This window comes from Bombina bombina, chromosome 2 (assembly GCF_027579735.1).
Source record: "Bombina bombina isolate aBomBom1 chromosome 2, aBomBom1.pri, whole genome shotgun sequence".
In the NCBI taxonomy this organism is placed as follows: domain Eukaryota; kingdom Metazoa; phylum Chordata; class Amphibia; order Anura; family Bombinatoridae; genus Bombina; species Bombina bombina.
The window spans coordinates 1,063,185,105-1,063,209,352 of NC_069500.1; the positions used below are offsets into that span (position 1 = coordinate 1,063,185,105).

The following is a 24,248-nucleotide window of genomic DNA, read 5'->3' on the forward strand; positions in this document are numbered from 1 at the left end:
ACGGAGAGCAAAAGCAGTTACATGTGCCAACGTGTATTATATTATATAAAAGTCAAATGCCACAGAGTATAAACACATTGCAAAGACATAAAACTGCCTGCTCACCGTGAAACCAAACATGAATGATATATTACTATGTATTTGTATGATCTAGGCTATTTAGATCTATTATAAAATCCAGATCCTAGATGTATATATAGAAAAAAATAAATGAATATTGAAACAATGAGGGCATTAAAAAACAAGAAGATATAATACTAAGGATACATGATTCCATAATCTACGTATTATCAATAAACAATTTGATGTCACTTATTTTATTAATACCAAAAGGAGCACCAGTTTTCAAGGTATGTATCCAATAGACTTCTAGTTTACTGAGTGCTGCATATCTATTCCCACCTCTGGGTCCTAGTTTAACCACCTCAATCCCTTGAAATGTAAAACCAGTTGAACTAATTCCATGTGAAGCAAAGTGCTTAGCCACAGGGGTTTTAGGAATTTCTGCCTCCAGAGAAAGTAAGTGCTCTCTTATACGATCTTTGAGCATTCTTGAAGTTAACCCTGTATATTGAAAATTACAGGACCTACAGGTCAAAAGATATATGACAAAAGTGGAAGTGCAAGAAATATGCTCTTTAATCTTGAATGTTTGACCTGTACAAGTAGAGGTAAAAGTATCCCCACATGTGACATATCCGCAACTCTTACAAGGTCTAACATTGCATTTATAGAAACCTGGTTTCGATGTTAACCAACTTGTCGACTGTATAGAATGTGAGCTCTTCTTGCTAAAATTTTATAATAGATCTAAATAGCCTAGATCATACAAATACATAGTAATATATCATTCATGTTTGGTTTCACGGTGAGCAGGCAGTTTTATGTCTTTGCAATGTGTTTATACTCTGTGGCATTTGACTTTTATATAATATAATACACGTTGGCACATGTAACTGCTTTTGCTCTCCGTGTTTTTCTCAATACATGAATATATTTTACATCCTGCTTTAACTAAGGTTTATTAGAATATCAAATCCCTCTTTATATTCTTATATTTTCATATCAATTGTTCTCAATATGTGTATACCAACCACAGTAAACTGGGAAGTATTTGACAGATATTCATATATTAAGTAATAGTAAGAATCGTTATCGCCCACAAGCAGAATTGTACTATCGTTTTTAATGTGCTTACTAAATGATACAATTTTATATGAAAGCATATGTCTTAGTATGTAATAATGTATATATTTTTTTGTTTATGATCGATATTTTCAAGTTTATTTGTTATGCATAATGTTTATTATATTTCACGTTTGATCGGATGTTTATTTCACAATACAATTTTTTGTTGTTATAATTAATTATGCAGCAGGTGTGTAGGGCTCATATCCTGTTTTTAAGGAGTCCTTACACACCTGTTAGGTAGCTCTGATGAAGTGCCCAATAGGGCAGGAAACGCGTCAGCGGTAGTCTAGTCTGTGTGCTGTGCCTTTGTCTTTTTACTCACGGAATTTCAATAAAAGGTGAAGTTTTAACACTTATTTCATCAGCCTTACTGTTTTTTCGATTATTGGGCTTTATTTTTTCACTCAGAGGTGTTGGAAAAAAAATTTCTGTTTCCTTTTTATTTTCTCCTGTGCATGCAAAGCTCTTCAAAGCCATTCTCATATTTAAACCCCTTACATTTTCATACTGGGCACCACCATCTTGGAACTTAGATATTCCTGTATCCTGTGATAAAAAGCGGTGCACATTTACAGATCAGTGTGGTTGTTCCAACTCTAAATTGTGCATGTTAAATCAAAGCACACAATACAGCTGTCAAAGAGAAAGCAATGTCCTTAATCTGTGAACATAGACCGCTTCTGTCACAGGGTGCATGGATACCTAAGCTCCAAAAGGAGTTGCCCAGTATGAAGATGTGGAGCTTCACCAACTAGCACCTGTAAAGGGTTAGAGCAGCTTTGAAGCACAGTAGTACAACTAATGAGCAAACATGGTTGCCAGCAGTTTAATGTACTTTTAATATTAGAAATATAAAAGTTAAATGTTGCCTCACCTTATCAACATCTTTGTCAAAAGCACAGGTGAGTTGAACCAAAAAATGAACTGCATCTGGTGTTAGCAGTGTATGGAATTCATTCTCCAAACCAGCAGGTGGATCGCTGAGATCTACCATATCCATTACCTGCAGATAAAAGCAAACAAAATGCATTCATCATACTGAGTGCTTAATATCTATTAGGGTTATGTTGGGGTTATTGTTAAGGTTTAAAGCACAGGAGGTTGTGGTATAATTATAGTGGGTGATCAGGTACAGTATAGATCAGAGCTTTCCAAACGTTTCATGTTGGTGACACACTTTTTAAACCTACATAATTTTGCGACACAGTAATTCAGCTGTACTAGCAAACAGGAGGTTAAACTAACTTGTTTGAGATACGGACACATACATAAATGATATAATACCAAAATGTATTTACAAGTAACAGTATGTATGTGCAAGAATTAAAAAAAAGTTTAATAACACCAATAGCTTCTTACTATTTTAATGGGATTTATGAGGTTGATGGGATGAACACAGTTTCTGAATATTTGGTGAAATATTAGATAAAGATACTCGCATTTTTAAGCTTCCACTTCCTATCCATATATCAAGAGCAGGAGCAGCAATGCACTACTGGGAGCTAGCTGCAAAAAAAACAAAAACACTTTGAGTTCTGACTTCAGCTCAGCATTTAAGCTGCCGCCCTTAGAGCTCTGTGAGTCCGACTGACCCGTGCTGCAAACACACTGCTGTCCCACTCACTGACTACACATGCAGTCATGAGCCGATTGAGGAAACTACATGTGCAGTCAGGAGCCAATGTGCCGCCAAAGCCGCCAATGGCAATAGTTTCAGTTCCCACTGAGCTGTGCCAATAGGTTAAGATGATCTGTGACCCACTAGGTATCAATCACGTGTCAACCACGTGATATGCGTAGCAAGCAGGCAGAAAGTCAGATTCCCAAAAATAATTTAAATTAAAAAAAAATTGTGCTGAAGCAGGGACACACCTACAGACTGCTGCCGACACACTAGTGTGTCACGACACACAGTTTGGAAAGCACTGGTATAGATTAATGCAGTGGGGGAGGGATCACAGTTAAGAATAGTGTGGCAGTGAAGAACCTAGGGGGCTGATAAGATACCTTTATTATAAGAATAACTGATATTTATATAACATGTATCAGTGATTGCTACTTGAAAAATGTGTATTACAGAATTTACGAGTAGTCATTACTTACACCTGGAAGAAGCTGTTAGACTGAAGAAACCAACAATCAGTTCTCCCTCAAAAAAGGAAAAATATGGAGCAGCTTTAAAGGTATATAAAACAGAGTTCCTAAGTTACAACATTGTTAAATTTAAAGTAAATAAAAAAGAAGCAGATTGTATTTAAAAAAACAATCACTACATTTCTTGCAAAATCAGGATAGGAAGGGAGGTGCCATGATAAAACTTAAAGTGATACTAAACCCAATTTTTTTTTTCTTTCATGATTCAGATAGAGTATGCAATTTTAAGCAACTTTCTAATTTACTCCTATTATCATTTTTTTTTCGTTCTCTTGGTATCTTGGTATTTGAAAAAGCAGGAATCTATGCTAAGGAGTCGGTCCATTTTCGGTTCAGCACCCTGGATAGCGCTTGTTGATTGGTGGGTACATTTAGCCACCAATCAACAAGCGCAACCCTGGTGCTGAACCAAAAATGGGCCTGTTTCTTAGCTTATGTGAAATAAATGTGATAACAAAAATCATAAAAGGAAAACCAAATAAAGTTCTGAATAAAGGATATGTCTGTGTCCTCTGGATGAGTTTTTCAGCTTGTTAGCATTCCTCAGTGAGATCCCATAAAAAAGGAAACAGAAAATTGCAACATAGTGTGAATCTGTAATGGCACTTTGAGGAAGTAGTTGTTTTGTAACAAATGACTACTCACATTTGTTGGAGCTTTCCACTAAGCTCAAGGATATGCGCACTCCCACTTTATACTGATGGGAAAACAGTACACTAGGCAAAACTTGGATACAAATTTATTTTAAAATATATAAAAGCGTCACATAAGCCTTGATAACACCACAATGTAAGGGTACAAAAGCAGATATGCTGTAATAAATGCTTCAAATCGCCAAACTTGCAAAGAGGTAAATGGATCAGCAGGAGTGTGACCGCCGAAACCAAAACCTCTTTAGTAGCAAGACAGTAGCGCTAAGCCCCCAGGTGTCCTGGCTAGTGTAGAGACGTGATAAAACTCAATATAGAACAGTTCAGTTCCGACGTACGTTTCGCAGGTATGCTTTGTCAAGGAATGTCATTCCTTGACAAAGCATACCTGCGAAACGTACGTCGGAACTGAACTGTTCTATATTGAGTTTTATCACGTCTCTACACTAGCCAGGACACCTGGGGGCTTAGCGCTACTGTCTTGCTACTAAAGAGGTTTTGGTTTCGGCGGTCACACTCCTGCTGATCCATTTACCTCTTTGCAAGTTTGGCGATTTGAAGCATTTATTACAGCATATCTGCTTTTGTACCCTTACATTGTGGTGTTATCAAGGCTTATGTGACGCTTTTATATATTTTAAAATAAATTTGTATCCAAGTTTTGCCTAGTGTACTGTTTTCCCATCAGTATAAAGTGGGAGTGCGCATATCCTTGAGCTTAGTGGAAAGCTCCAACAAATGTGAGTAGTCATTTGTTACAAAACAACTACTTCCTCAAAGTGCCATTACAGATTCACACTATGTTGCAATTTTCTGTTTCCTTTTTTATGGGATCTCACTGAGGAATGCTAACAAGCTGAAAAACTCATCCAGAGGACACAGACATATCCTTTATTCAGAACTTTATTTGGTTTTCCTTTTATGATTTTTGTTATCACATTTATTTCACATTTTTTTTTTCTTTGTGATATTTGGTATATTTATTGTAACTGTTTCTTAGCTTAGATTCCTGCTTTTTCAAATAAAGATACCAAGAGAACGAAGAAAATGTATAATAGGAGTACATTAGAAAGTTACTTAAGATTGCATACTCTATCTGAATCATGAAAGAAAAAAATTGGGTTTAGTATCTCTCCTCAGGGATACTGTCATTTGATTTGTGCATCAAAAGTCCTCTACTGAACATTGCAAAGAACCTGACTTCCTGTTACTTGAGTACTCCTTAATACATTTCAGCACAGTGTGCTATTGATGGTGATGCAAATCTGTATGTGGTACTGCACTCACCTCAATTAAAGATCCACAGTTCAAAGAAACAACAGCACTCACCAGTCTAATTATCTATTTATTTCACTTGTCTATACCTTGCATATAGTGACATATGTGTAAGCAGTCTGTGATATTAAACATTTATTGTGATGATTATCCACTAGGGAGTGTAATAATAGATGGTATATTGTGGTTTATGAAGAGTTAAATATATAGTGCAATTAGTAGGTCTTTAAAAATGGTTCTTGTTTGAACTACCTTTTGCTGACATGACCATGGGCAAGATGCCTGAAATGTTGTCTTTTGTACTTTGGGATTTTGTGGCTTAAGACTTGCGAGTGCTGCTATTTGTTTGACCTGTGGTTCCTGTTGCTGTAGCACAATAAAAGCTGGTATATGTGTCTACTAGCAACCATTTAAAAGGGGAAGTTCCTCCTTTGTCTTCCCTTAGAGACCACAGCCCCCTTGTGGGACTGTGACAGAAAGTAATAGACCCAGTACAAAGTAAAAAAATAGATACAGGTAGCCCTCAGTTTACGCCGGTGTTCTGTGAAGGGACCTAACTTTGTAAAACAGCGAACCATGTCACTTCCTGTGACGTTTCATCAGCTGTTGCTCTCAGTTTGAGCCTAATACGCATGTGTGGCAGATTCTTCACATTCCTGGGCGCATACGTAACGGTAAAAATATTTTCAATTGTGAAATGCTGAAACTATTGTCTAGCGTATGCGTGGGCTTTTCTATCACAAATGGGGGTGTTTTATAGAACAATGTTTATTGAACACTGTACATTATGCTGTGAAACAGAAATAAATGTATAGTTATTTATAAATATTTATTTATATATAAGTTAAAAACATACAAACATTCAAAGCACTAACATGAAAAGATGTTTATTCCTCCCTGCATGACAAACAGCCACTCGGATATCGCCACTGCATATCGTATTTCACAGTAAACATAAAGTCAAGTGCTTTGAATGTTTGTATGTTTTTTAACTTATATATAAATAAATATTTTTAAATAACTATACATTTATTTCTGTTTCACAGCATAATGCGCATACAGTGTTCAATAAACATTGCTCAATAAAACACTCCTATTTGTGATAGAAAAGCCCACGCATGCGCTATACAATGGTTTCATAATTTCACAATTGTAAAGAGTTTTACAGTTACGTATGCGCCCAGGAATGTGAAGAATCTGCCACGCATGCGTATTAGGCTCAAACTGAGAGCAACAGCTGATGAAACGTCACAGGAAGTGACATGGTTCGCTGTTTTACAAAGTTCGGTCCCTTCACAGAACACCGGGGTTAGGTTTTAGGAGGAATAGTTGTAAACTGAAACCGTTGTAAACTGAAACCCAGTTTAAAATGTAAGTCGATGGGAAGTGAGGGAGTTAGGTTCCAGGTCCCTCTCAAAATTGTCATAAGTAACACCTTATACATTATTTTTAAAGCTTTGAAATGAAGACTTTAAATGCTAAACAGTATTATATCCCTAATAATATAGATTGTATCATCATCAAACTAAGTTTAATGAACAAAAACATTTGCTAACAGCACCTAATTAAATAATCACACAACAGACTGTATCATCATCAAACTAATTTTAATGAACAAAAACATTTGCTAAACATCACCTAATAAAATAATCACACAACAGACTGCATCATCATCAAACTAAGTTTAATGAACAAAAACATTTTTTACTTGCATTTTTCTGCAATCAGTTCTCTGCATTGTTAGCATGTTATATAATATTGGGTCTGCACCTATTCTATGCATTTCAATCTGCAGTGATTAATAGGCAGTTAGACACCCTCACCTCAAGCAGCTGGACAGGAAGATAATAGGGAAGTGCCTGCTAAAACTTGTGGCTCAATAAGTCTGGTCTGATCTGTGTACTTAGAGAGGGAGTGGCAATTTCAGGCTGATAAGTTACATAACTGCTGCAAAACAAGCGGACAGCTCCACCTACTGGCTATTTTAATTAGTGCACATGATTAAAAAAAAAGGTTGTTATTCTGAAACGGCGCAAATTGAACCGGCGTAAACCGAGGGCCACCTGTATAAGGTAAAATCCTTTTAAAATGCATAGTAATACATATTGCAATGATTTCTATGAAGTGTAACCCACTGCTTAGTGTTTTTTATTACAACAATGTAACATACTATTTTATATCCGTTTAAGGAACAAGTACATGCAGAAGTTTCCTTATACCGTCTTTTAAAAAATCCAATTTTAACACAATGTGAATAGAATGTGAAAATGTTGTCTACCTTTAAAGGCCCCCATCAACTGGTGCTAAAATCGAACATGCTGGCTTACTGACCAAGGATTTTTGACTTGTCTTAAAAATCTCTCTCTCTCTCTCTCTCTCTCTCTCTCTCTTTCTCTCTCTCTTTCTTCTTTTCTCTTTCTCTCTCGCTCTCTCTCTTTCTTTCTTCTTTTCTCTCTCTCTTTCTTCTTTTCTCTTTCTCTCTCTCTCTTCCTTCTTTTCTCTTTCTCTCTCTTTCTTCTTTTCTCTATCTCTCTCTCTCTTCTTTTCTCTTTCCCTCTCTCACTCTTTCTCTCTCTTTCTTCTTTTCTCTCTCTCTCTCTTTCTTCTTTTTTCTCTCTCTATTTCTTCTTCTCTCTCTCTCTCTGTCTTATTTTCTCTCTCTCTTCTTTTCTCTTTCTCTCTCTTTCTTCTTTTCTCTTTCTCTCTCTTTCTCTCTCTCTTTCTTCTTTTCTCTCTCTCTCTCTCTCTTTCTTTTTTTCTCTCTCCCTCTCTTTCTTCTTTTCTCTTTCTCTCTCTCTCTCTGTCTTCTTTTCTCTTTTTCTCTCTCTCTTTCTTCTTTTCTCTTTCTCTCTTTCTTCTTTTCTCTTTCTCTATCTCTCTCTCTCTTTCTTCTTTTCTCTTTCCCTCTCTCTTTCTTCTTTTCTCTTTCTCTCTCTTTCTTATTTTCGCTCTCTCTCTTCTTTTCTCTCTCTCTATTTCTTCTTCTCTCTCTCTTTTTTATTTTTCTCTCTATCTCTTCTTTTCTCTTTCTCTCTCTCTCTTTCTTCTCTTCTCTTTCTCTCTTTCTCTCTCTCTTTCTTCTTTTCTCTCTCTCTCTTTCTTCTTTTCTCTCTCTTTCTTCTTTTCTCTCTCTTTCTTCTTTTCTCTCTCTCTCTTTCTTCTTTTCTCTCTCTCTCTTTCTTCTTTTCTCTCTCTCTTTCTTTCTTCTTTTCTCTCTCCCTCTCTTTCTTCTTTTCTCTTTCTCTCTCTCTCTCTTTCTCTCTCTCTCTTTTTCTTCTTTTCTCTTTCTCTCTCTCTCTCTCTTTCTTCTTTTCTCTCTCTCTCTCTTTCTTATTTTCTCTCTCTCTCTCTTTCTTCTTTTCTCTCTCTTTCTATATATATACTGTGTGTATATATATTTAAAATGCTTTTCTCTTCACCTCATCACATGTGTAAGACTATTACTATTAACAACAATTTAGAGACATATTTATGTTTTATAATTTAGTGCTTTCACTCAATTGGGCATAAATATGATTGTTGGGTGCAAGTTTAGTATGTCATCTAGTCATGTGATGCAATGAAGAGAGCATGCTGAAAACTTAATTCAGAAAAAAGTAAGTTAAAATATATATACAATCAATAAAGCAATACAAAGTACTTAATATGCAACAATTAAACCCACACATATGTTAGTGCACATAAACACACACATGCGCACACACACTTTCCTTATCATCTACCTATTATTTCCTCTGTATTTCTTGATAAAAACATAAGTACAAGGCCATAACATAGTTATCTTATAAAGACTCACTGTGCTTGTGAAGTTGCCACTTGCAGTCTGGTTGTTTGGAGTTAGAAAAGTGAAATTGTGCAGTACAAGTACTTTCCTATGAATATTTAACAGTAATGGCCTCAGACTTTGACCTGTGGCTTTAAACATTTTTAAAACCAATCTGCGACATTTCTTAGCAAAATGCAACACTGATTACCATTTTAGCTGCTGCCTAACAGCCTGTGAACTTTAGTTAAAGGGACAGTACACTGTAAAATTGTTTTTCCATAAATGTATTTTAAATGACTTGTTATACCGACTGCAGAGTATAAAATTTGTGAGAAATTGCATTTTCAGGTTTATTTGTGTATCTGAAGTAGCTGGTTTTGTGCTTTGAAACCAAAGCCTATTACAATGGGTTGAACTTAAAGGTAATATCAGATCTCATTATGTTATCACTTTTATGTACACAGACTTGATTCCTTATCTTATATTTGTCTGGAACACCAAAGCTCAATACATAGAGAGAACAATGGAAAATTATCATTTTATTACTTAACTATCATGCCCCCCACTGAGGGTGTAATCTCTTCTGCAGGCTGTATTTACTTAGGCTTGTCAATAGCGTATACGCCAGTGTCAAAACTTTCAGTATAGGTTGGGAAACCACAAGCTAAATCAGCTATTTCAAATGCTGAAATATGAGTAAAGGAGCTACTTGCAAGCAATTTGATACACTCTAACAGGTAAAAAGGATCATTGGGAATAATTTAAAGGGGAGAAAGTTTTTGGGTGAACTGTCCCTTTAATGTCATCTCACTGTGCCAGCATAAACATTCTATACAGAATACAAAGTTTAGTTCGGTCTCTGAACATTCTTAATCTACCACATTAACTACTACAAACAACTTGCTCTAATTATAATGCATAATGATCAGCATTTTCACTCGATCACTGGCTTTGAATTAGGTGCTTTCTGGCCCAGAGAAGAGAGGACTTTAACTAGTTTTGTAAACAAAAAGTCTATGGACAAAAAGGTTTTTATTTTTCACAGTAAGTGTAAAAAATACACCAAATTTATTGAATTTGTTTAAAAGGACAGAAAAGTCAAAATTAAACTTTCATGATTGAGATGGTTCTTGTGATTTCAAACAACTTTCCAGTCTACTGCTTTTATAAAATTAGCTTTGTCCTCTTCATATCCTGTATTGAAGAGTAAACCTGGGAAGGCTGATAGGAGCTCAGGAACATGCATGTGTATTTAGCAGTCTATGGCAGCAGTGTTTGTATCTATGTATACCATTAACCTTTTAAAGCCGTTATGACGTTCTATTCCGTCATAATTAGACTGGGCTTTAAAGCCGTTATGACGGAATAGAATGTCATAGCTAACGTCTGTCCTGAAGCCTTCTGTGCTTCTAGGATTTAATCGCGGTCTGGAGGGCGTTCCTAGGATTGTAGGGACGCCCCCCAGATGCGATCCAATAATTGAAATCTCGGGATCGTATGCTCAATCGCGTAGTTTCAATCTGTCTACATCGGAACAGTTGTTCTGATGTAGGCACTTTAACCCTGTCACGAAAGGGTTAATATAAACAATGTTGTAAACACTGCTGCCAGATGGCTAGAGATTAGGTTGCCACCTTTCCTGTCTCACCGGGAAAGTCCCGGTCTGGGACTGTATGTCCCGTGTCCCGGAACGAGCCTTCAATGTCCCGGCCTGCCCAGCTACCTGTCACTCACGCAACAATTTATTTTATTTTTTTTATACTTAGGTGGCCTTGTGAGTTGTGAGTCTGACATGTGTGAGTGAGTGAACTGGGCGCCTCCCCCCCATACTGTGAGTACAGCACAGAAAGTGACGAATGGCTCGGTACTGGCCTGGTGGGTCACTGACATCAGCGACTAATTCCAGCCTGCTGCCTAATACTGATCTGTTGTTCGCGTGAGCCTGGCTGCAGCAGGAGAGCCCGGGCCGGGAGGAGCTGATGCTGCAGCTGAAAATGTGAGAGACTTTAGGCTGTCGGTGCAGACGGAGGTTAGAGAGGCGGCGCGCGGAGTAAGGTGAGCTGGGCCTGGGGGCGTCCTGTGAGCTGGGAGCGTCCTGTGTGTAACTGTAAATAGTTACTATATACACAGTCAGTGATATATCGCCTACATGCATTGCACTCATTTGTGCCGACTTTATCACCCACTGTCACTGAAGGCTAGTGCCCACAATGCGCTGTTAGCACTCCTGCCAAGAACAGCACGTATCTTACTTATTTTTATGTCACTCACATGCACCCTGTCAGGAACACAAGGGACTAGTAGTACCCCACTATATCATTCCCTCCTTGTCACAGACAGCGATGTTTCGGGTAACGCAGACCCTTAATCTTAATTAAGGGTCTGCGTTACCCGAAACGTCGCTGTCTGTTCATTATGTCACCTTAATAAAGGTTATTTCACTTTTTAAAAAACAGTGCTGGAGCCATCTACTTTTTTCCTTTTGGATTTATATATTGGAGGTGAGCAGGACCCTCTGGCTACCGTGCACTCTGCTAACTATTCCTGAACTGTTGATTTGTGCTGGACCTATTGCTTTCTTTATATATATATATATATATATATATATATATATATATATATATATATATATATATATATATATATATATATATATATATATATATATATATATATATATATATATATATATTATTATTATTATATATAATATATATATATATTATATATATATATATATATATATATATATATATATATATATATATATATATATATATATATATATCAGTGACGTGCAGTGACGTCAGCGGCTAGTGAGGCACTGACAATGATACGCACAAGAATCACACACACATATATATGTATATATGTGTGTGTAAATATATATATATATATATATATATATATACATACATATACATACATATACATACATATACATACACACACACATATAAATATCACTAAATTACTGGCACCAACAAATATTTTGCACCTGAAAAGAGTTAGTTATGTTCACCTACAGCACAGGGCTCATCAATTGTGACCCTCCAGAGGTTTTGGAACTAGATTTCCCAGCTGAAATGGTGGCTGAGCATTATGGGAAATAGCACATAACACAAGTACTGGACTCACACACACAGACCCACACACACTGAAATAGACCCACACACAAACAGATGCACACACAGAGACAGACCCCCAAACACACAGACAGAAACACACACTCAGACAGACCCCCCACACACACAAAGACACACACAGGGACAGACCCACAAACACAGACCCCTACCAAACAGACACACACATACCCACACAAACACACAGGTATACACACAGGGACAGACCCACACACACACACACCCCAAACACACACACAGAAAAATCCACACACATAAACACAGACCCACTCACACAGACCCCCAAACACACAGACATACAGTCACACAAACACAGACACACACACATCCACACACAGACAGACAGACAAACCCACACACACAGATCCATACACACACAGACCCCCCCCAAACCCACACAGACAGTAACACACACACACTGTACATATCAAGTGTTGTGTTCTGGCTCATGCAGGGATAAAGGAGGGGAGTTTTTAAAAAATAAAATAAAAACAGGAATAATTCAATATATAGTAAAAGATAAAGCACTACTAGTACCACTGAGCACTCTTCACTAAGTTCACTTGACTCAATGACAAACAGACTTGTATACTAAGCTTACAAATGCACACACAGTGTTTATAAAGAGCCATGTGCTTATTTATATTTAATATTTATATTTATTTTAAAAAGCATAGAGTTTAATGCAATTTGTAAATACTAAATATGCAAATCCAGTACTCATAACTCATGGAAATAGATAAATATTTGGGGTTAGAGATAAGAGATGTGGTTATTTTTAGGGTTTGGGATAAAGGCTAAGAAAAGTTTTGCAATCCATAATCAGCAGCAATGTTGCAAGCTACATTTCTGTGCTGATTTTCACTGTAATATATTTACATTTTCCCCCTATTTCCAATAAGAACCAGAGCTACAAATCAGCAAATTCATTATATTCCCCCAGAAAGGACAGGAATGACCCAGGCACAATGGGAAGAAAATTCTTCTTTAACTTTAAATGCCAACTGCATGCATTAGTGATGTGCTGTGTGTGTTGCAATGCAAACTGACATGTGGAAATGTAAAATGAGATTTATTCTACACAATAGCTAGCTGTGTAGGGAAGGCTTACAAAGGAAGGCAGAGTGCTCTTAATTTACAAGGTGCCAGAGCTACTGCATTCCATTGTAAGCAGTGTTCATTAAAATCCACAGGCATCAAAGAGGTTAACTAGTAATTGATAACACAGAAAATAGTGCACTCCCTAAATACATACATGCACCTTTTCAAGTAGAGATCCACAATCCATGAGAAAACACAGGTTAGAGATAGAGTATTCTTACATAGCAAACTAAGAAGAAGGGCACATTCCTTACATAGCAGCACTAAGCAGCAGGAGGACGACAGGCTCTTCCCTGAGAACGAAGGGGTTGTAAATGCAGGGCTGGGCTACTGAGGGAAGGATTTGATTTATAGTTCTCTTATCAGGCAGCGTTCCCACTTGTCATATAACAGCTGCCGTTGTAGGCTGCATTTCCCCTCAGTTCTAAATCACTTAATATATTGTGCTAAGGTAGCAGGCTCTGTGTGTTAGTTAGAGCCGTTACAGGAAAGTGCTGAGCTCAGTATATGGAATTGCCTGAGGTCCCTAGCCCCCTACTGACTTCACAACAGTGTGTGTCCACCGGCTGCAATATACTTTATTTCAGGATCATCTCTCCTCCTGGGCACTCTGTGTTGTTAAGCAAGTTCTCACTGCAGCAGTATGGCTATGTGATGAGATCGTGACATGATGTTATTTTTTTCCTGATCTAAGGGACTGAAGATTCAGAATCATTAGCATTTCCCATTAGAAAATGCTAATGATTCTGAATCTTCAGTCCCTTAGATCAGGAAAAAAATAACATCATGTCACGATCTCATCACATAGCCATACTGTATTACAGCTGCAGTGAGAGAACTTGCTTAACAACACAGAGTGCCCAGGAGGAGAGATGATCATGAAATAAAGTATATTGCAGCCGGTGGACACACATTCTTCTGAGTGACTGCTCTAGTCTGCTGGCCTGGCTGAGAGGGTATGCGAGTGACTGTGAGTGTGTATAGCATGGGGGGGATTGGGGAATAGACCTTGATGACCCAAATAAACTGTTATTACTTACCGGTCTGTTTACTCTGACACCGGTCTCTCAGACAGTCCACTCTCTTGCTGCAGCTCCCCCTGTTCACTATTTCCCGCCAACAGCCGTCCCAGTCACTGCTTCAAACAAGCCCGGCCGGCACGCCTCCCTAGCAGCACTGATGCTGATTGGCTGTGGTCACCTCCATCTCATAGCGGCGGTTAAGAGAACCGCCTCTATTGGAGAGAGGCATGGGCCCGGTGAGACACCACTGGGTGGCGCTAGCTCATAGTGAGCACTAAACAGTAGCTAGCATCCATGTTGCGCAATTAATGGAGGGCAGCGGAGCAGCTCACTGCCTCTTAATTGCGCAACATGGATGGGAATGGATGGTATTGCATCTGTGGAGCCGGCAAGGGGGGGGGGGGTATTGTAGCTGGGGGGGGGCGTGGTCACAAAATGTACAAAAAAAATTACACAAACTTTTTTTATTTTTTTTAATCATAAATAAAAACTTCTTTTTCTGATTGGACAGGGTAGGCACTGCCTCCCTTGCCTCCTATTACTGCACGTCACTGATATATATATATAAATATTGATTTCATAATGAATTTGAGGCCGCGAGAAGCCACGGCCCAAACCATGTCCCAAGACACACCCTCTCCACGCCCACTTAAAAAGTGTCCAGGAATTTTCTGGGCAAAAGGTGGCAACCCTATTAGAGACACATGCACCCTCCTGAGCTCACCTACAACTAATCTTTAACAAAGGATGCCAAGAGAACCAAGCAAAATTGATAAAAGAAATAAACTGGAAAAGTTATTTAAATTATACTCACAATAGCTCAGACTATGTTAAAGGGACAGTTTACCCAAAAATGTTCTCCCCTTTAATTTGTTACTAATGATCCATTTTACCTGCTGGAGTGTATTAAAGGGACATAATACTCATATGCTAAATCACTTGAAACTGATGCAGTATAACTGTAAAAAGCTGACAGGAAAATATCACCTGAGCATCTCTATGTAAAAAAGGAAGATATTTTACCTCACAATTTCCTCAGCTCAGCAGAGTAAGTTCTGTGTAAAAAGTTATACTTCACCTGCTCCCAGCTGCAGGCAAAAAAAAAATGAACAGCAGCCAATCAGCATCAGCAGTGCTGAGGTCATGAACTCTTACTGTGATCTCATGAGATTTGACTTAACTCTCATGAGATTTCATATAAGCTTCCTTTACCTGATTGGTGAAATAATATGAGAGTTCACGAGGCTCATCCTTTCAGCTGTCCCAGGACAGACACACTAAAATGCTGCTTAGAAATCCTTTACAATGGGAGGTGGCTACTGAGGAACTTTTGAGGTAAAATATCTTTCATTTTTACATAGAGATGTTCAGGAGATATTTTCTAGTCAGCTTTTTACAGCTATACTGCATCACTTTCAAGTGTTTAAACATTTGGGTATTATGGCCCTTTAAAGGGATACTAACCCCAAATTTTTTCTTTCATGATTCAGATAAAGCATGCAATTTTAAGCAACTTTCTAATTTACTCCTATTATCAATTTTTCTTTGTTCTCATGTTATCTTGATTTGAAAAAGCAGTAATGAAAGGTTAGGAGCCGGCCCATTTTAAGTTCAGCACTTGGGTGGTTCAGGGTTGGTTCAGGGTTGGGTGCTTATTAGTTTGCTACATTTTGCCACAAATCAGCAAGTGCTACCCAGGTGCTGAACAAAAAATGGACTGGCTCTAAAGCTTACATTCCTGCTTTTTCAAATCAAGATCGCATGAGAACAAAGAATAATTGATAATGGAGTAAATTAGAAAGTTGATTAAAATCCCATGTTCTATCTGAATCATGAAAGAAAAAAATTGCGTTTAGTATCCCTTTAAGGGCTAGATTACAAGTGGAGCGCTAATGGATCATAATTTTAGGTATTTCTGCATATGTTATTTCCTTACAGTACACAATGTGCTAATTCTGCTGAAATACTGGTGATGACATTGTGCGTGACAGCACTAACACTGATATTTTGATGCCAGGAAAAGCAATTGCAAACATCTACAAGCTTCGCCGCAGTTGTAGGGGGTGGCAATTCCATGTGAAAGAGTTAAATATTATACAGACCATAAGGATACGTGAGATCAATGCGGCCATCTCTGTTTTGGGCATCTCGGTTTTCTAAATAAAATCATAGTATGTAACTCGTAGCACCAGCGTGGTTATCAATCTTACTATAAAGGCGTTTCTCATTATTAATATTCTTATTATTTAATAACAGGTTAAGTAGCATTTTACAATAGATTTACATACGTCACTCACGATACCCAAATGTAGCACCGCCTGCTTAGAGGAAAAGAAGGGCGGGGAATAGAAATGCGAGCGGAACTGTTTGTCAGCGGAGGCACAGTTATATTTGTTACAATCTTGCTCTTGTTATAGGCGAACTTTTTTTTTTTTACAGCAAAATAAATTGTATTGCTTGTGATTGCAGTGACTGTCACCTTTACCACCGGCCACTCGATACCAGGAAGCGGCGGGTGAGTTAGCGTGCGCGCTACTGCAAGTTAGTGATCAGCTGGAAGCCCCTTTACTGCCCGGGTGTCCGTTACAGGCTTTCGCTAGGCTGAATAGTTTCGCGACGTGGCGCTCGTGGCTGTTCTATTCCCCCAACCATGGTCCTTGTTCCAAATAAAAACGAAACCTAATGTTTCAAACCAGACAGCGTTGCTTAGCTTCAATTCTTGCACACAGTGACTGGATACTTTATATACAATATATTGTCCAATATTGTGTTTTTGATAATTAAATTGGATGATATATGCTTATAACTGGGATGACATTCAACACTGGTTTTACAAACTACTTGGCCAAAATCAGCAAATTAAAGTGACTAATATTACACAGAAAATAAATCAGACGTGTATGGTGATTATGAGAACTCATTAAGAGATTACATCCATATATATATATATATATATATATATATTTTGATGGTTATGGAACAAGTTATCTGTAGCCCACATGTATTATACTTCCTATTTTTTCTTAAGGTCAGTGTTGTGAGTAGAATGGAATACTCTGCACTTTTGTTCCACTCATTGTATTTTATGTTTTAGGTTGGTTGTTGGTTAAAATGTCTGGAGGACCGAGTGGAGGTGATGGGGGTTTGCTTGAGTCCTCACTGGAAGCAAGCATAAACAGTATGTGTTCATTTGGATCTACCCGTGCCAGGATCTTCAAGATCATTGTGATTGGCGACTCTAATGTTGGCAAGACTTGCCTGACATACAGGTTCTGCACAAGCTGCTTCCCTGACAGGACAGAGGCAACAATAGGGGTGGATTTCAGGGAGAGGAGTGTGGAAATAGATGGGGAGAGGATCAAGGTGAGGATCTCATTCATAAATGGCTATTTTTTTCTGATAATAAGGACATAAGTATGAATCTGTAAAATGTAAACCTTACTTTTTTTTCTGTGCATATTTAATTATATAAATATGGGTAATTGGTATATTTAACATAGCCCAGTTGTTGACAGTTAAAGGGAATGTAGTATAATGCATAATATAGTTCAGCATTTACAGTGGACCAAACTGTTATGCTTTTTATTTATTTATTTTTTACAGATCCAGCTATGGGACACAGCAGGACAAGAGCGTTTCCGAAAAAGCATGGTGCAACATTACTACAGAAACGTCCACGCTGTAGTCTTTGTGTATGATGTCACCAACATGGCCAGTTTCCAGAGCCTGCCAGCTTGGATTGAAGAGTGCAAGCAGCACTTGCTTACTAATGATGTGCCTCGTATCATGGTGGGCAATAAGTGTGATTTAAAGGATTCTATCCAGGTACCTACAGACCTGGCTCAAAAGTTTGCTGACTCTCATAGTATGCCAATGTTTGAGACCTCGGCCAAAAACACAACTGATCATGTGGATGCTATTTTTATGACATTGGCCCACAAGCTAAAGAGTCATAAGCCACTTATTTTGAGTCAGCCTCCAGAGAATACGGTGCAACTGAATTCTAGAGAAAAGACTTCCTTTCCCTGTGGGTGTTAAACATGTTTTTTTCTGCAAATGGTGTTGAAATGTTGGACATAGTTTCTGAGGCCTAAACATCTTGTCTTCCCGTAGATAACACAAGAGGATGCTTAACAAAGAAGCCAGAAATATGCATGGTTTGATTGGTCTTAATCATGAGGACTTACTAGGATATTTATTTGCGGAGGGCATTCTTTGATATTCCTGGCATTATTTCTACTAAGCAATTATGATTGGGAACTCAACTATTTAAGAATTGTACAGTTTTCCATTTGGTTTTAAAACTTTATTGAACTTGGCAAGTTTAGCTGTAGTTCCTAAAGAAGCACATTGTCAAACAGTGTCATATATTTTAACATTTAAAAATCATTCTAAAAGGGTATAAGAATTTGTTATATATATATATATATATATATATATATATCTATCAGTAATTTTAGTGATAAAATTACATGCTCTAACAAATTACAGCATGTACTTTTATCACTTTATTGGCCCTTTAATTTGTGTTCACAGAATGCAGTGAGCCAGTTCATTTGATTTGTAAGAAGCATCATTTTCTGGTCAGCACTGTTGTTGCCTTTAATGGTAACTCCTTATTGGGTCAGTAATTTGTTACCTTTTTATAGTTAACTTTTTTCTTTACGTAATTATCTGTGTGTGTCAGTCAGCGCCTGTTGATAAAGGTTAAAGAAAGAAATGTTCAAGGCATTAATTCAAATGTTCTTTAGGTCAGTACAAATGTGTTCAGAACAAAGGAGACAGTTTATTTTATTCTACTTAAAATCAAATATGAAATCTGCCATAAGTTAACACTAGTATATTTTTTCCAGCTATGCTTTCATTTAATCTTATGTTTTATAGATCAGGCACCATACTAATATTTGTAAAGCTCAGTTACACATGGGGCAGATTGATGTATTGTATATTTTTCTTTTAGATACTTAGTATTATGCATTTTTGCTGTGTTTCTTAGCTGGTCACAGTAGTTTTGCATTTCAAGGGAGCGTAGGTATTCAACTAATTTGCACTGCTTCTGTGAGTCATTTGAGCTTGGACAGACTAGTTATATTGGGTGTTTAAAATAGGCTCTCAGACTGCGCCAATGGATGAACATTGTTTTATCAACATTCAATACTAATTTAATCACTGTCATTATTAGGGATCGGCTAATGCATGTGAAACATAGGAGCCAAATATAGTTTTATGAGCCATTTAAGATTTTTGTATATAGCCACAGGTAGAGTAATCCTAAAAAGAACCATAATCAAACTTTTAGAAGCTATGGCAATGTGGCTCTTGGGATTTGTCAAGTCCTTTATTAGTTTATAGTTTTTTCTTTTTCTTTATTTTTTTTTATTGCTTGTTTGCACATTTAATGCTCAATCCAGTTAAGATTTATTTTACATGAAAAATCTAAATAAAAAAAAAAAATCTATCTATAACAAGTACACAGCTTCTCTCACCCTTTATCTTAAATAGTATGTGTAACCAATCAGAAGGCAAGGCGTCTGTGCATTGCTTTCTTGTGATGAGACTAGGACAAGTCAGGGCGATGCTTGCATTAACATGCTTCTGGTAATGCAACGGCGGTCAGTTTTGTCAAGTATGACAGAATGTGACTTTTAATGTCTGTTTAAATACTTAGTCTTTTAAAAGATTTGCTGACATGAGTAAAAAATAACAATATAATTTAGAGGTAAGCACATTTTTATTTAGAAGTGGGAACAAAATACAGTTTAGTGCAATTTTCAACCTTCAAATTAGGTTCTCGCAGGGGGGATAAGGCTACATGCCTTACAGCATCCTAATGCCACACAGCACTTTTTTATTCCCATTGTGCTTTTCAATTACATAAATTCCTTGCAATGACAATGTCCCTTTAATGAAAATGAAGCTCTTCTGTCTATTTTCAGTTCAGACAGGCAATTAAAAAGGCAATTTTATTGGTCTAATTTGATAACTGGTAACAAAGGGGTTATACACCAAAGGCCCAATTCTCAAAAACTTGCCAGCGTGGTGATAAATCATCATCTTGTTTTACTGAGCATTCTATTATAATTCAAGTGCCTCACATAAAGAACATTAGGGAACTCCTCTTAATAAGATACACAGATCCCAAGGTGCAAATTGCCTTTAAAACAGTCCCTGAGGGCACTCACAATACTGACAGAGCATCTTATAGAATCTTGTCAGACAAGAAAGTTTTAGAGAATTGGGCCCCTAGTCCTACTCACCATAAGGAGCTGCAATGCATGAGCAGGACATGACTGGTGAGCCAATCAGGAGCTGCATATGCATGTAGCCACCAATTGCTGGCCGTGTTCTATTAATGAGCATATCTGCAGTGTGTATGGTGCTGGAAATAAACTGTTTAACCTCTATAGTCATAACACAAGATCCATAGACTCATCAGGAGTACGCTCTGCTCAGATTCTATGGGATGGGCAGTACAGGATTTGGCGGTCAGCTTCACTGCAGCAAGTAGGAGTATGAATATCTATTTGCAGTGCTGCAGAGCAATAGATTAGGCATATTTCCTGTCAATCTTACCCATATATGCCTGAACTAGAACATATACTTTTTTTTTTCTATATGAGATGAATGGTTTCATGCATGCTGTAATTGGTCAAATTTGGAAAAACAAAAATAGGCCGTTATGTATCTTGCATTTTTGGCTGTGTTAAAAAAATAAATAAGGGGCATTGTAATGCAAAAATTTCTCCTTTTAATGTATAAATTTTACCTGCTGGAGTTTATAAAATTGTTTACAAATAGCTCCTTTATTTTGTCATTTGCTGCTATATCTTGGTAAAACCACCATAAAAATATTGAATACAACAGTATTCATAAAGCTATGTGAACAAGAGACAGAAGCATAAATTAACCTCACAGTGGGCGCTGAGTGATTGGACCATTTCAAAGGATTCTTCTGCAGCTGTTTGTAAAACAACAAACTTACTACTTGCCCAAGTACATTGTTCCTTTAATCCTTTCCATGCTGAAATATAGGTTTTAATACGCATAGTTGCTACTTTTTCAAATTTATAACAATTGTTTTTCGTACAATGTCCCTTTTAAATTATAGTCAAAAATAAGTGTGACATTTTATGTGTATGTGAAGATCAGATTTAAGCCATATGAAATCTGTTTGTTAAAAAGAAAAAAAAACACATGGTCTTTCTCTGACCAATAATGTTTCCATCTTGGCATTAAAATGTTTACTTATGTTCTTGGGGGGGAAAAGAGAGTACTTTGTTAATGTTTTTATGATTTGACTTTTACAAAAGGGAATACATAAACCTTAAAAGGGAATATTCTGTTTTTTGTTTAATACAAATGTACTGTTCTTTAATCTTTGCATTATTCAGCCAGAGAGCTGGATCTGCTGTCAAGTTTAAAAGGTAAGTATTTTTTCACAACGCGAGTTGATTGTAAATTTTGATAAATTAAAGTGCCCCTGTTTTTAATCAAATTTTTAAAAACCGGGCACTTTAGCATCAAAATTTACATTCACTTTAAATTAGGACATAACATTTCTCCTTTAGATTCTATACTATATCTAGCTGTAACAAGGTTACACCTGAATAGGCTTATTTTCTGGTAATTCTACCATTTTATTAAAATCCAATGCTGCTTAATACATTAAATCTTACTTGACCCGATTTAATACTTTTTATTTTGTTTTAATAACCTATTTGTTCTCTAATGATGTGATATTGTTTACAATAAATATTGATTCTAAATGTTTTATGTTTGCCTAATGTGTGTTTTTTTTTTTTTTTTTTTAATGGTCTATGTATTATGTTCTTTTACTAGTGTGATTTGATTTCTTTAAAGGGACATAAAACCGTTACAGCCATCATTTTGATAAAACTTATCTCCTCTTACATAAATTGCACAGCACTATTTGTGGATTTTATTACCTATATATTCTTTGGTATCTGGCATCGTAGTTTCTGGTAACAGCCCTGCGTTTGCTACCAAGTGCACAGCGAATAGGTGTTCACTCCATATTTGGCAAATTTGTATTTTATCATTTAAAAAGTACTTTAAACAGCAAGTATCAATTAAATATTGTTAGCTTTACATTAAACATTTTATTGCCTTCTGTCTTACAATATTATATATAAAAATAACTTTTTGTTATAATGCAAAAAGTGTGTGTGTGTGTGTGTATGTATGTATATATATATATATATATAATTTATATATATTGTGTGTACACACACACACTACTGTGAAAAAATGCTTTAAAAAATAGATGTTTATTGTTCTCAATTGAACAAAATGCAAAGTGAGCGAACAGAAGAAAAATCTGAATCAAATAAATATTTTGTGTGACCACCATTTTGTCTTTAACAAAAGGAATTTTAATTTTTCACTTTATTGTACATGTTTACTGGTCTCATTACCCAGGTTAATTCTGTAGCACACTTTTACTCAGTGCTGAAAGGTTACTGTATTAATTTGTGCTACTTTAGCACCATTATGTTTTATATTCTCAAATGTATTTAAAATGCTCAATTCTTTGTCTTTTATGCTTACACAGAGGGGGCCTATGTTTGACCACATAAACAATATCACATAGTTTGTCTTGCATGGTCACTATTTAGATTTTGGATTCAGTAGTTTTTGTTTTTTTTTGGGGGGGGGGGTTCATATCTTCTATATCAGCTTTTAAGATCAGCATTATCATCTTCAAAGATTTCAACGCTATTACTGATTTCACTTAAACTTTCATTATTACTTCAATTTCATTTGAATACATTATTTAATTAAATTAAAATCCTCTTTAGTGCCCATATTAATTAGACTAGCTTTAGTTATGGATACAGAGTCTGTATTTTCTGATCTTATATTCTCTGAATGTGAATAATTACTGGGGAAGTCCTCTTTTTGTAAAAAAAAAAAAAAAAAAAAAAGTCTCTCATTGGAAAAATAGGAATTTTTAGTATAAGCTTATTTTATTCCTCTGTTTTTTTTTAGTTATTTTTATATAGTTAATAAAATATTGTATTTCTTACTCATTTACTTTATTGGTGTAATTTTGTTTATAATGGGAATTTTATATTCAGATCTATTCTCAGTAGGATAACATTTTATATCTGTAATTGAGGGGGATATATTAAAATAAACTTTCCTAGGGCCTGATGACCTAAAGCTCTCCGCTCAGGTGAGTTGATCTAAAATGACTCTCTAGCACTGCAAGATCCCTAGTGAAATTCTTAAAGGCAGATTTTGCTGTAATTCTCCAAGTGGTGTTCCCTGTATTTCTGAATGTGAAGGAGAGACAAGCCCAGTGCAATATAGCTGGGGCTGATATAAAGGCTCAGTTTGCATTAATTACAAATGAAACTGAAAGTTTTCACTACAATTTAACTTGTTTTTGCCTATAGTTTAGTATATATTCCTTTTCTGTCAGTTAAATACTGTAAGGGTATTGTGAATTTTGAGCAAACGTCACCTGCATACAGCTGGCGAGAAAAACCAGTGAGACCAGCTTGTTTAAAAGGCTTACAGTATTTCACATGACTTGTGAGAGCGCTTCGGACATTCCCTGGGAACACCGTGGTCCCTCCCACTTTCTGAAGATGTGTTTTATTTTACAATAGATAACATACCAAGTGAAATGTCATTTGTGAAAGATACATAGAAATATACAAAGTATGATCCTAAGTTGTTAAAGTAACAAAGAAACTGTCAAAGCATAATCACTGCTGGATCTAAATTTATTAAAATAGTGCAAAACTTGAATGTAATAATACTGAAATGACCAAATTCTGAAGTATAAAATACAATGCAAAGTGTAACAAAACTCACATATCATGCAGTGCTATATTGCACTGGGTTTGTCTCTCCTTCAGATACAGAAATGAGATCTTGCAGTGCTGGAGATTTCTGTCCCTTTTCTTTGATCATTCAG

The 24,248-nt window shown here is 36.5% G+C and overlaps 2 protein-coding genes across 3 annotated transcripts in view; one reads left to right on the forward strand and one right to left on the reverse strand.

The window, feature by feature from the left end:
• The window catches only part of LOC128650027 (uncharacterized), a 273,926-nt gene extending 264,820 nt beyond the window's left edge, over positions 1 to 9,106 (reverse strand). Inside the window, exons 1-3 of one of the 2 annotated variants that reach the window (XM_053703679.1) lie at positions 9,067 to 9,104; positions 3,295 to 3,340; positions 2,066 to 2,194 (exon numbers count right to left, since the gene is read on the reverse strand). In XM_053703679.1, the coding sequence (XP_053559654.1) occupies positions 2,066 to 2,191 (126 nt within the window). In that variant the 5' untranslated portion in view covers positions 2,192 to 2,194; positions 3,295 to 3,340; positions 9,067 to 9,104. Of the gene's footprint in view, positions 1 to 2,065; positions 2,195 to 3,294; positions 3,341 to 9,066 lie in introns of both variants that reach the window. The other variant, XM_053703680.1, reaches the window with a different exon arrangement.
• A 7,546-nt stretch (positions 9,107 to 16,652) lies between these two features.
• RAB33B (RAB33B, member RAS oncogene family) lies at positions 16,653 to 22,073 on the forward strand. The gene is made up of 3 exons (XM_053703681.1): positions 16,653 to 16,817; positions 17,397 to 17,665; positions 17,906 to 22,073. The coding sequence occupies exons 2-3, from the start codon at positions 17,414 to 17,416 to the stop codon at positions 18,338 to 18,340; spliced, it is 687 nt and encodes a 228-aa protein (XP_053559656.1). The 5' UTR covers positions 16,653 to 16,817; positions 17,397 to 17,413; the 3' UTR covers positions 18,341 to 22,073.
• Positions 22,074 to 24,248: the final 2,175 nt, after the last annotated feature.

Bases quoted from the DNA above. Each gene is read 5' to 3' on its own strand.
- RAB33B (XM_053703681.1), top strand. From the start codon at position 17,414: ATGTCTGGAGGACCGAGTGGAGGTGATGGGGGTTTGCTTGAGTCCTCA. The intron at 17,666-17,905 runs GTGAGGATCTCA...TATTTTTTACAG, and splicing joins TAGATGGGGAGAGGATCAAG to ATCCAGCTATGGGACACAGC.